This window comes from Hemiscyllium ocellatum, chromosome 27 (assembly GCF_020745735.1).
Source record: "Hemiscyllium ocellatum isolate sHemOce1 chromosome 27, sHemOce1.pat.X.cur, whole genome shotgun sequence".
Classification (NCBI taxonomy): Eukaryota; Metazoa; Chordata; class Chondrichthyes; order Orectolobiformes; family Hemiscylliidae; genus Hemiscyllium; species Hemiscyllium ocellatum.
In genome coordinates this window covers 4080123-4093150 of record NC_083427.1, presented here as the reverse complement: position 1 = coordinate 4093150, position 13028 = coordinate 4080123, and the positions used below count along the sequence as shown (strand labels likewise).

Here is a 13028-nt window from a genome sequence, read left to right as displayed (position 1 = left end):
ACTCGAAACGTTTCCTTAATCTCTCTCTCTCCACGGATGCTGTCTGGACACGCTGTGGCCTCCAGCATTTGTTGTCTTCAGGACAGATTCCAGCATCAGCAGTAATTTGTGTTCCTACGAAATATCACTGCCCTGTAGAAGCAAGAAGAGATTTGTCCATTCTCTCTGATGTTTGGGTATGACTGTAAAAGAGGTATTCACAAAACCAGAATTGTCTTATTCTGGGATAATAATAATTTCATAAGGGTTTCATCTTTGTAACCAGGCGAAAGTGGGGACTGCAGATGGTGAAGATCAGAATCGAGAGTGTGGTGCTGGAAAAGTACAGTAGGTCAGGTCGCATCCGAGGAGTCATAGTCATAGAGGTGTACAGTACAGAAACAGACCCTTCGGAGTATTCCTGATGAAGGGCTTTTGCCCGAAGCGTCGATTCTTCTGCTCCTCAGATGCTACCTGACCTGCTGTGCTTTTCCAGCACCACGCTCTCGACTTTCATTTTTGTAACACCCAGCTGTTGCTTGGCAGTGACCTTACATTCAAGACAAAAGATGGAAAATTTTAGGCCAATTAGCCTAACCTCGTTTGTTGGTAAAATTCTAGAATCTGTCATTAAGGATGAGGTTTCTAAATTCTTGGAAGAGCAGAGTCGGATTAGAACAAGTCAACATGGATTTAGTATGGGGAGGTCGTGCCTGACAAACCTGTTGGAATTCTTTGAAGAGGTGACAAGTAGGTTTAGACCAGGGAAACCCAGTGGATGTGGTCTATCTAGACTTCCAAAAGGCCTTTGATAAGGTGCCATGCGGGAGGCTGCTGAGCAAGGTGAAGGGCCCATGGTGTTCGAGGTGTGCTACTGGTATGGATTGAGGATTGGCTGTCTGACAGAAGGCAGAGAGTTGGGATAAAAGGTTCTTTTTTGGAATGGCAGCCGGTGACGTGGGAGTCCTGCAGGGTTCAGTGTTGGGGCCGCAGCTGTTCACGTTATATATTAATGACCTGGATGAAGGGATTGGGGCATTCTAGCGAAGTTTGCCGATGATGCGTAGTTAGGTGGACAGGCAGGTAATACTGAGGAGGTGGGGAGGCTACAGAAGGATCTAGACAGGTTGGGAGAGTGGTCCAGGAAATGGCTGATGGAATTTAACGTGAGCAAGTGCGAGGTCTTGCACTTTGGCAAAAAGAATAAAAGCATAGACTACTTTCTAAATGGTGAGAAAATTAGTAAAGCCAAAGTACAAAGGGATCTGGGAGTGCTAGTCGAGGATTCTCTAAAGGTAAACGTGCAGGTTGAGTCCGTGATTAAGAAAGCGAATGCAATGTTGTCACTTATCTGAAGAGTGTTGGAATATAAAAGCACCATTGTGCTGCTGAGACTTTATAAAGCTCTGGTTAGGCCCCATTTGGAGTACTGTGTCCAGTTTTGGTCCCCACACCTCAGGACCACTGGAGTGTGTCCAGCAGAGATTTACACGGATCATCCCTGGAATGGAGGAACAGCTGAGGATCCTGGGATTGTATTCATTGGAGTTTAGAAGATTAAGGGGAGATCTAATAGAAACTTACAAGATAATACATGGCTTGGAAAGGGTGGACGTTAGGAAATTGTTTCCATGAGGTGAGGAGACTAGGACCCATGGACACAGCCTTAGAATTAGAGGGGGTCAATTCAGAACAGAAATGCGGAGACATTTCTTCAGCCAGAGAGTGGTGGGGCCTGTGGAATTCATTGCCACAGAGTGCAATGGAGGCCAGGACGCTAAATGTTTCAAAGCAGAGATTGATAAATTCTTGATGTCACAAGGAATTAAGGGCTACAGGGAGAATGCGGGTAAGTGGAGTTGAAATGCCCATCAGCCATGATTGGCGGAGTGGACTCTGGGCCGAATAGCCTTACTTCCACTCCTATGTCTTATGGTTTTATGGTCTTACATTCCATTATTGCTTCTGTGCCTGTCCCTTGATTTCATCAGCTAACAATAGTGTTGCTCGTAACTATGGCTACATATAAAACTACCTCTATTATTCAACCCCCACCTCTTCCCTCCTAGAGAAGCCAGAGATTTGTAGCAGTGCAGACCAGGTGGCAGGTTCCTTTTTCCAACAGAAACTGAAATCGCTGGAGAAATTCAGCAGGCCCAGTAGCTACCGCGGAAAGAAAACAGAGATAACGCCAGTGGCTCTTCTTCAGAATGCGGATTCTTACGTTTAAGAAGGGACTCCCTGCCGCATACACCCTGTTTTGGCCTCAGCAAGTTCACGCTGGGGAGAGGCTGTACACCGCAAAGAATGTGGGACCTTTAGATTCCCACTTGCTGACACACCCACAAGTTCACAAGTGACTTGATTTTTCTGCGAATCCGATCCAAGGCTGCACCTTGTTCATTAGAGTCTCTTTCTCTCCACAGATCTTGCTAGACCTGCTGAGTTTCTTCAATTTCTGTTCTTGTTTCAAATCTTCAGCACCTTGTTTTATCTTGGGTTCCTTTCCCTCGTGAAGCATGTGGTGTGGGGCAAGCAGCTTTCGTGATCACTTTGTTTTCCAAGCTTTGGCCCAATAAGTGATCGGATTCATTCAATTCCATTGCACAATCTGATATTGTTTGTTATTCCTGACGTAAACACTTGGCAGAGTATTTGGGTCATGCAGCTGAATCCAAACTTCACCTCAGGATCTGGAAGAAGTGCCATTCTGAAGTAGCCTGAGCAGCCTCAGATTTTGAACATGGAAAATCCAAGTACCTTTCACGCGTGTAGACGAGAATTCACCCGATCATGTGATTTTTTCAAAACACGAGCGCGCTCACTTTGGGGAAAAATCTTAGAAATTTGGAGACTGTGGGAAGACACGTTCTCCCCGTGTCTGCGTGGGTTTCCTCCGGGTGCTCTGGTTTCCTCCCATAGTCCAAAGATGTGTGGGTCAGGTGAATTGGCCATGCTAAATTGCCCATAGTGTGGGCTTGTCGGGCCGAAGGGCCTGTTAAGTAATCTAATCTAATCTAATCATTCATCTATCTATCCCTGTTGGAAATACATCGGCGCAGTCACACAGGGGAAAGGCCGTTCATCTGCACTGAGTGTGAAAAGGGATTTGCTAATCTCTCTGCCCTACTGCAACACCAGCACACCCGCACTGAAGCTGGGGCAGGAGGAGCTCTGCTGGAACAAAAGGGTGGGACACTCAATAAAGTGACTCTCTGAGCAACCACCTCCAGAGGCACAAGCAAGCATATCCCACCGACAGCAAGCAGCCACCCCAACCCCACCCCCCAAACCTTCTCCAGGACTTCAGGAAGAACACCACCTTTCAGTGCATCTTTCGAGACAGTGAAAGTGGTGCGGGCGCCCGCCCACCCACCCCCTGCCAAGGCCGCTGCATGGGCCTCTGTTCTCATGTCGGGCTGAATGTGACATTCCAGCCTGAGCTGTTTTTGTTAAATACATAAAAAGGCTTCCAGGAGGAGTGTGGGATGCAGAGAATGCATCTACCCCCTGCGGAGGAATGACTGGGCGCCACCGCAGATGTTGTTTTGGCTGGTCCTGCATTCCTTCTCCCCTCCCCAAATCCAGGAGCAACCCCCTCCCCTCACATAAATAGCATATAAAGGAAACTGGGAGAGTCCCATTAGGCCTTGTCTAATGGTCTCATGGACTGGCAGGCGGAGGAGCAGAAATGAGGCTATTCAGCCCATCGAGTCTGCTTCGCCATTCAGTCATGGTTGATAAGTTTCTCAACCCCATTCTCCCACTTTCTCCCTGTAACCCTTGATCCCCTTGGCAATCGATTAATTTATTTATCTCTCTTTTTTAAATATTCTGAATGACTTAGGCTCCACAGCCTTCCGTGGCAGTGAATTCTCTGGCTGAAGAAGTTTCCCCTCCTCTCCAATCTAAAAGGTCTTGCCTTTACTCTAAGGCTGTGTCCTCAGGCCATCGTCTCTCCTGCCAGTGGAAGCATCTTCCCAACGTCCAGGCTGTTCAGTATTCTGAAAGTTTCAGATCCCCCCCCACGTCTTGCTAAACTCCATCGAATACAGTCCTCATACGTCAAGCCTTTCATTCCTGAGATCGTTCTAGTGAGCTTCCTCTGGACCCGCTCCGGGGCCAATCCATCCTTCCGGAGGTACAGGGCTCAAAATTGCTCACCATTCTCCAAACTGCCTCAGGCAACCCCCATGTCTGAAGTTACAGGTCCCAAACGATTGTTTCCCCAATGCCTAAAGGTAATAGTCACTGGCAGCAAAGGAGGTCTTGGTCACAAAGTAATAATAATTTTAGATTAGATTCCCTACAGTGTGGAAACAGGCCCTTCAGCCCAAAAAGTGCACTCCGACCCTCTGAAGAGTAACCCACCCAGAACCACTTCTCTCTGACGAATGCATCCTAACGCCATGGGCAATTTTACCATGGCTAATTCACCTGACCAGCACATCTTTGGACTGTGGGAGGAAATTGGAGTGCCCAGAGGAAACCCACACAGACACGAGGAGAATGTGCAAACTCCACACAGACAGCAACCCGAGGCTGGAATCGAACCTGGGAGACCTGACGCTGTGAGGCAGCAGTGCTAACCACTGAGCCACCGTGCCGCCCCGCTCCAGGATACGGGTCACTCACAGGTTCAGGCCCCAAGCTGTTAGTGTTCCAAGGCCTAAACTCCCCCCGGTGAGGTTGTAGTCCAGTCTCCAGGAACAAGGCTCCAAGGCACCAGCTGAATGGAAGTGCTGGCTGCCGTGCTTCCCAGGGCAGCAGCAGCAGCGTGTCTCAGGCTGCAGCACCTGAGGCCCCAAGCTGCAGGCCCCAATCCGCAGCAGCTTCTCCCCACCACAGTAGGTGTCAGCGCAGCAGTCTCATCTCATCTCATGGAGGAGAAGTACATGCCTCCATGCTTCCAAAGATAGCAGCAGCGACAGAGAATCCCAGGTTCGAGTGCCTTCCAGGCAGGCAGGCTGCAGCACCAGACTCTAGGCCTCAACCAGATCCAGCTGCTTTGAGTTGCTATGGCTGTTGACACTTCAGCATCCAAGTTCCAGTGCCAATAGCAGCAGAGTGCAGACTCCCGATACGCTGCCCTCTACAGGGAAAGCAACCCTCCACTGCCACCCTCTGTCTCCTACCTTCAGGCCATTTTGTATCCAAATAGCTCGCTAGATCCCATGAGATCTAACCTGATTAACCAGTCGACCGTGTGGAACCTTGTCAAGCGCCTTGCTGGGGTCCATACTGACAACATCCACCGCTCTGCCTTCATCAGTCTTCGTCCCTTCTTTATCATTTCTTCTGGGATAGACCTGATCAGCGCCCAGGGATTTGTCTGCCTTTGTGCAATTTAAGACGGAGACCTCATGTCTCTGAGCACATGGGCGACCGTTCTCTCTCCCTCCGGAATAAAGATGAAGGAGGTAAAACTGTACTGTGTCTCTGAGCGTTTTGCTTTGTCTGAGGTGGGAACGGGACCAGAGTGGGAGATACAAAAGAAACATATTCTGGAAATAATGGTGAAACTGAGTGTCTACTGAGAATGAGGAATTTAAAGGAATAGTATTCGAAAAAATAATGGAATTGAGTGGCGACAAATCCCCTGAACTTGCCTCCCTTCATCCTGATGATACAAACTTTTGGTGGAGCAGCAAGAGGATTCCCAAAAGCTGTAAAAGGATGTAGACAGGTTGAGTGAATGGATAAAAGCACGGCAGATGGAATACAATGAGGTCCACTTTGTTAGAGTAGGTCAAACAGCAGAATATTCTGCATTGAAAGGGACCTGGGTTCCCCTGTACACAAGTAACAGATGATCACGATGTAGCTTTCATTCCATTAGTGCTCTGGCCTAATACAAAGTCTTGGCTCATTGTTAACATTCATCCCGAGCTGTTTTCCTGACAGTTTTCATCCATACAGGATAGTGATCCCACTCTCCGGAGCAAGGGTGTGAATGAGAGTGAGAGGAAGAATTGAATTACACACTGTTCTGCCTCGGAGCACTTCAACCCCAGGGCATCAATGTGGACTTCAACAGCTTCCTCATTTCTCCTTTCCCCACCTCATCCTAGTTTCAAACTTCCAGCTCAGCACTGTCCCCATGACTTGTCCGACCTGCCTAGCTCCTTTTCCACCTATCCACTCCACCCTCTCCTCCCTGATCTATCACCTTCATCCCCTCCCCTACTCACCCATTGTACTCTATGCTACTATCTCCCCACCCCCACCCTCCCCAAGCTTATCTCTCCACGCTTCAGGCTCACTGCCTTTATTCCTGATGAAGGGCTTTTGCCCGAAGCATCGATTTCGCTGCTCGTTGGATGCTGCCTGAACTGCTGTGCTCTTCCAGCACCACTGATCCAGAATCTGGTTTCCAGCATCTGCAGTCATTGCTTTTACCACACTGATCATCAAGACAACCGTGCTAACTACCCCCTTGCAAACACTAGGAAGAACAATTGGTAACTCAATTTTTATTACAAAGTGATAGGGCACCACAGTGGCTAGCACTGTTTGACTCCAGCCTCGGTGACTGTCTGTGTGGAGTTTGCACATTCTCCCCGTGTCTGCGTGGGTTTCCTCCGGGTGCTCCGGTTTCCTCCCACGGTCCGAAGATGTGCAGGTTAAGTGGATTGACCAAGTTAAATTGCCCATAGAACGCAGGGATGCTCAGGTTAGGTGGATTAGCCATGGGAAAGGTAGGGTCATAGGGATAGGGTGTCAGCCTGATGGGATGAATAGCCTGCTCCCACACTGTAGGGATTCCAGTCTTGCTGTAATTATACTGGGCTGAGTGCTGTGCGAAAGTTTACTCTTCTTACCAAAGGAGCGACCGACTTGGGAAGTACACGATTGATTCACAGGAAGGGTTCCTGGGATAGGGGTCTTGAGTCATGAAGAGACATTGAATAAAGTGGGGCCATATCATGGAGTTTAGGAACCTGAATTGCTGAGGAAATCCTTCATTCAGATTGTGATGAATCTTTGGCATTCTCTACCTAATGAGGGCTCAAAGCTAAGTCATTCAGGCATGTTAAAGACAGAAACTGACAGATTTCTGGAAACGATAGACATCAATGGATATGAAGACAGTGTGGGGAATTAGTGATCAGTAGAAAATCAACCATAATTTTAATGAATGGTGGAACAGACTCAATAGGGTGAATAGCCTAAGAATTAGAATATCAGAATAAGTGGTCAACCGAGGGGTGGCTTAGTGATTAGCACTGGTGCCTCTCAGCGCCAGGAACCTGGGTTTGATTCCAGCCTTGGGGTGACTATCTGTGTGAAGTTTGCATGTTTTCCCTGTGTCTGTGTGGGCTTCCTCCAGGTGCTCCCACAAGCCAGAGATGTGCAAGTTAGGTGAATCGGCCGTGCTAAACTGCCTACAGTGTTCAGGGATTTGTGGTGCATCAGTCAGGGGAAAATGTAGAGTAATAGGGTAGGGGGAGACGGGTGTGGGTGGGTTAGCCTTTGGAGGGTCAATGCGGTCTCGTTGGGCCGAATGGCCTGTTTCCACATTATAGGGATTCTATGTTTCTGTGAATTCAAGACTGAGGTGAGGAGTGATTTCTTCACTCTAAAGGATGTCAACCTGTGGACTATCTCCCCCAGGCTGCTGCGGGGGCTCAATAATCAAAGATTTAAGGCTCAAGTCAATACGTTTTTGGGTCCAAAGGGATATGTGTCAGGTGGAGCTGAGGTGTAATTTCAGCCATGATCGTACCTAATGACAGTGCAGGCTCAAAGGACTTAATGGGGCAACTCGTGATCCCGTTTCTGATGTTCATGAAACCTCAGTCTGGGTCTGTCAAAACCGCTGAGACAGCGAATTTGTGCTTTCCTGAGCAAACAACCAAGATTTCACTCTGCAAACGTTGATTATTGTTGACAAATTGCAGTGAAATGTTGGCAGAGACGTTTCTTTTCAAAGGAGAGATGTAAATATAATGAGACTTATCCAGCAGTTCAACTGTAATGGGGAGAATAAATTCATAACCCAAGGATCAAAGATACTGCAGGCCAGTGACAGATTCGCTGTGAATCAGCACCAACGGATGCTGAGTGTTCATCACAGCATGGATCAAAGTTTGAGGTGATCAACTGATGAGATTTTAATGAGTGAGAATTCCTTTAATGTATTATTATTATTATTATTATTTAGTTATGGAATATAGGTATCACTAGATGGACGAGCATGTATTTTCCATCATACTGCCCTGTGAGAAGATGGTGGCTGCTCTCAGTGCACTGTAGGATCACCCAGAATGCTGTTCGGAAGGTAGATCTAGCCTCGGGACTGGTGAAGTGATGCCAATACAGTTGCAACTCAGGGAGGTCTATGGCCTGGACAGGAACTTGCAGATGGTGGGGTTTCCTTGACTCTGCTGCCCTCCTCCTTCGAGGTGGTCCTGATCGTGGGTTTGGAAGGTGCAGTTGAATGAGTCTGAGTGAACTGCTGCAGCGCATCTTGTAGATGTCAGATATTTCTGCTACTGTAATGGTAGTGAGGGTCTGAATGTTGAATATATTAGATGAAATGACAGGCTATTTCGTTCTGACATTTGTCAAGCATCTTGAGTGTTGTTGGAACTACACTATTCCAGGTAAGTGGAACATATTTCACCATACAGCTGAATTGTGACTCGTAGGTGGTATAGAGGGGAGTCAGGAGGTGAGTTACTCACTGCAGGATTCCAAAGTCTCAAATGCAGCTGAACTATCGTTGTGATGTTCAATCATGAGTGAACGTCCCTCCCTTGAACCTTGTGATGCAGGAAAGGTCATTGGTGAAGCAGTTGAAAACAGTTGGATGAGGGCACTATCTGACATGTTCACAGCTTTGAACATCCTTTCTGCAAAATAGCTCAAGAAAGTCAGGCAGCATCCTAGGAGCAGCCTCTTCCAAGGATGCCTACTTTGAAGATGTTCTCTTCTTTCTCTGCAAGGATCTCAGTGAGTCTGTGGCTGCACCACCCACCCACCCCCTCAACCCCTCTCAGGTCAACTTCTCTGCCCTGAAGCTCTTGATTCTCCAGCTCCTTGGATGCTGCCTGAACTGCTGTGCTTTTCCAGCACCACACTCTCTACTCTGACCTCCAGCATCTGCAGTCCTCACTTCCTCCCTGTAAAATCAAGTATAATTACAATAGCAACATTCAGAGCTTTCACAGCCTCATCCTACAGACACAGAACACTTTAACAAGAGAATGTCCAGCTACAGGTCTGCACTCTGATGGGTTCATTGTTCATCTTCAGCTCAAGACAGTTCCAAATTTAAATTTAAAAATGATGTTTGCAGAAAGAATGATGTGCTCTTGTAAAAAATGAGAGATGTTGTGGGATCATGCTTATTCTAAAAGGGGCAACTGAGCTCCGAATGAAAATGGTTTAGTTCTAGATGTGTTGAATAGCAGAAATAACCAGATGCCAAACTCTGCTGTTACTGGTGAGCTCACTGATGTCTCAGCAGGTTGCATGCTTGACTATATCCCTTCCTACACAAGGAGCAGATGAATGGAATCACAGCTATCCCGCAGTTCAGCAATAAAAGGGAGATTAACTTCAAAAAACAAGGAACAAAGGTGCCACAGGCCAGTCAGTGATTCACAATTAACCAGACTTCAACAGGATTCCTTCAATATCTGAGAGGTTAACAGTTTTGAACAGGCTGCCTGTCAAATAGCTCCAGGTGAGATTGCCAACATTCAGAGCTTATACAGCCTCATCCTCAAATTACAGAACACACTGCCTCCTGTCAGTACAAAGCTAAAAGATTGGATTATTATTTACTGTCAATTTAATTTTTATCCGAGAGAATTTAAATGTAAAAATGATATTTGAAGACATAATGGTCTATTCACACCCAAATAAGAGGTGTTTCGGGGCACCATTGGCTAATGAGACCAGAAACAAACCCCCACTATCAGAATGAACATGGTTCAGTCTTCGATATGATTAACAGGAGAATCCAAACCCAGCTGTCACTTGATAATAAACAAGAGAATCCTTTGCAAGTGACCATTTCGCAAGGGGTTGTGAGCCCCTGTGACTGCCTAAACGTGCCAACGTGAGAGGACTGAACACTCTCTCAGTGAAAGTATTGATGGGGCATCAGTTCATCAGATCTGTTAAAGTGCTGCCCACAGTGTTAACGTTCACTAAGCTACTCCATGTTGTGAACCCGCTGGTGTCTCAGCAGGTGGGACGATCGAGTGAATCCCCTCCCGCACTCAGAGCAGGCAAATGGTCTCTCACCAGTGTGGACTCGCTTGTGTAACACGAGGTTGGAGGAGTGTGTGAATCTCTTTCCGCACTCTGAGCAAGGGAATGGCTTCTCCCCAGTGTGAATTCGCCGGTGCTCAGCGAGTTGAGACGAGCCCCTGAACCCAGCCCCGCAGTGGGAGCACCTGAACGGTCTCTCATCCGTGTGGACGCGTTGATGGTAAATCAGTTCTGCAGAGCTTTTAAAGCGTTTCTCACAGTCTGGGCACATAAAGGGTCTCTCCCCAGTGTGAATCCGCTGATGTGTCAGCAGGTGGGTTGACCGGGTGAATCCCTTCCCGCACTCAGAGCAGGAGAAGGGCCTCTCCCCGGTGTGGATGCGCCGGTGTATAGCAAGGTCAGACGACCGCCTGAAGCCAGTCCCACAGTGAGGGCACCCGAATGGTCTCTCGTCGGCGTGAACCCGTTGATGGTACACCAGTTCGTCGGACCTTTTGAAGCATTTCTCACAGTCCGGGCATTTAAAAGGTCGCTCCCCGGTGTGAACTCGCTTGTGTGTCACGAGGTGGGACGATCGGGTGAATCCCTTCCCACACACGGAGCAAATGAATGGTCTCTCTCCAGTGTGAACACGCTGGTGTGTCCGCAGGGTGGTTGAGCATGCGAACCCCTTACCACACTCAGGGCACGTGAACGGCCTCTCCCCGGTGTGACTGCGCCGATGAGTTTCCAAGGCGGACGGGGATCTGAATCCCTTCCCGCAGTCCTGACATCTCCACAGTTTGTCCCCAGCATGAATGCTGCCCTCTCCTTCCATGTTCAGGAGGGGGAAGATTAATCAGGTCAAGATAAAATCAGCCTCTCTCTGTCAGAGCCAGAGTTGAGACGCGTTTTGATTTTCCCCGACTGCAAATGGTTCTCATTTTATATCCTTTATGGACAGCAACTACAAGAAAAAAAAACCCTCACTATAAATTGAATGACAAATTCAGAAAAGCCAAACATTTCCTGCAGTCTCAATGTGTGCCCTGGTGCCCCTCATAAACATGGCAGCCGGCGGAACATTGCCCCCAATAAATATGGCGACCGGTTTTTATCGCCGTTTGATGCAAACGCGGGGCCGGACGTTTCTAATTTGCATCCAGAAGTCTACATAATGTGTTTATTTTTTAAAAAAAAAATCTCCAGTCCATGACAGTTTCTCCCATTCACTGCTGTCCGTCCCCCTTCACCGTCCTCTTCACTTCTCGCCCCTGGACAGACCGTGATCGCGGTGGCTTCGCGAGGCAGCTGCGGCCGCCCAGTGATTCCGCCCGTCCTCCGCTCCGATTGGTTCGAGCCCAGACGCCCGCCGCTTCTCATTGGTCCGAAGCTGCTGTCAATCAACTGGCATCTATTGTGACGGGAGTCTCTTTCGCTGTTGCCCTGGGATGGGCTTCATCGCTCGCAGTGAATCGTGCAAGCGTTGGGTGGAACAGGGGCTGGTTGCCATTCAGCCCATTGTAACTGCCTCCTATCCCTCTGGAAATACTGCAAACCTGACCTACTCCCCTTTTTCTTTGGCCAGAGCCCTCCAAATCTTCCCTTATTAAGTTGACTTCCTTTTGAGAATGACAGCGGAATCTGTTTCCAGCTGCCGCTCGGTTTGTTCCAGTTGATCAAAACTCGTTTCGTAAAATTATCTCCACATGCATTATTTGGAAACTGCCTTCAGTGCTTTCCGAATATTCGGCCATCTGTACACATGAGATCTTCTACAAATAAATGAACACCGCCTGTAAATCACCGCTTATCCTTCTCTGGAGAGAATTATCTGATCTTGTCTCAGACAACAGAAACCCCTCGTTTTTTTAATTCATTCATTGAGCAGCATTTATTGCCCATCTGTGGCAGGTAGTAGTGTTGCCTTGATTCTATTGCTCTTGTGCTTCTTACTAGGAGTTGTTATGGGTTGGAAGATGCTGTTAGAGGACATTTGGTGAGTTGCTGCGTCTTGTCAAAGGTACTTGTTGCTTGTCAGTGGTCAAGAGATAATGTTGAAGCTACTGGATGGGATGACAGTCAAGCATGCTGCTTTTAACTGGATAGTGTTAAGTTTTGCCTGATACTATTCTGGCAAATATTTTCTGTGCCATCTCAGAGACATTGTCACTTTTCCCTAAGTGTGATAGTCAGAATTGAACACAATATTTCTGCTGAGGCAGACTCAGTGAGTTAGAAAGATTCAGGATAATTCTCTTTGCTTCAGAGAAGAAAGTGTTATATGAGCAGCTTGATCACCAGTCATATTCATAGATTTATGTCCACACACTCCACGGACACACTGCCTAAAATTACGTGACTAAGTTTATTCTGTCTCATTTCCTTCATTCTTTCAAAAGCCATCATCGACTGTGAATCATTTTGGGGTACTCTCAACACATGCACAATTTAGAGACCAGAACAGGGATAATAGATATCTCAAAGGACTTTGCAATATTGGCGGGGGGGGGGGGGTTGCAAAACTGGAGACTACAGATACAGAGAGTGACACAGTTCATGGAGGGTGGAATATTACAGGCCCTGGAGTGAATTTGAAAACAAAATGGCAATCTTAAGACACAATTTAACCATAAGCTAATTAAAGTGAGTATTAGATTGATGGGAAAATGGGTCTTTGTATGAGAAAGTGCACAGGCAGCAGAGTTGATCTTCTTGATTTTTAACTCGGATAAGTTTCTGCTCATCCAAAATGGTGTGGAGAATAAGCAGTTTGAGAGTTCAGTGGAGGGATGGTGAAGTAGAGCTGGACATGATCAGCGTACATGTGAAAACTAACACAGTGC

The 13028-nt window shown here is 47.5% G+C and overlaps 2 protein-coding genes across 2 annotated transcripts in view; one reads left to right on the top strand and one right to left on the bottom strand.

The window, feature by feature from the left end:
* The window catches only part of LOC132828635 (zinc finger protein 420-like), a 54228-nt gene extending 43109 nt beyond the window's left edge, over positions 1-11119 (bottom strand). Inside the window, exon 1 of the mRNA XM_060845682.1 lies at positions 10149-11119. Within this exon, the coding sequence (XP_060701665.1) occupies positions 10149-11020 (872 nt within the window). The 5' untranslated portion in view covers positions 11021-11119. The remainder of the gene's footprint in view (positions 1-10148) is intronic.
* LOC132828712 (gastrula zinc finger protein XlCGF57.1-like) overlaps positions 1-13028 on the top strand; it is a 63104-nt gene that overhangs the window by 452 nt on the left and 49624 nt on the right. The window lies entirely within an intron of this gene.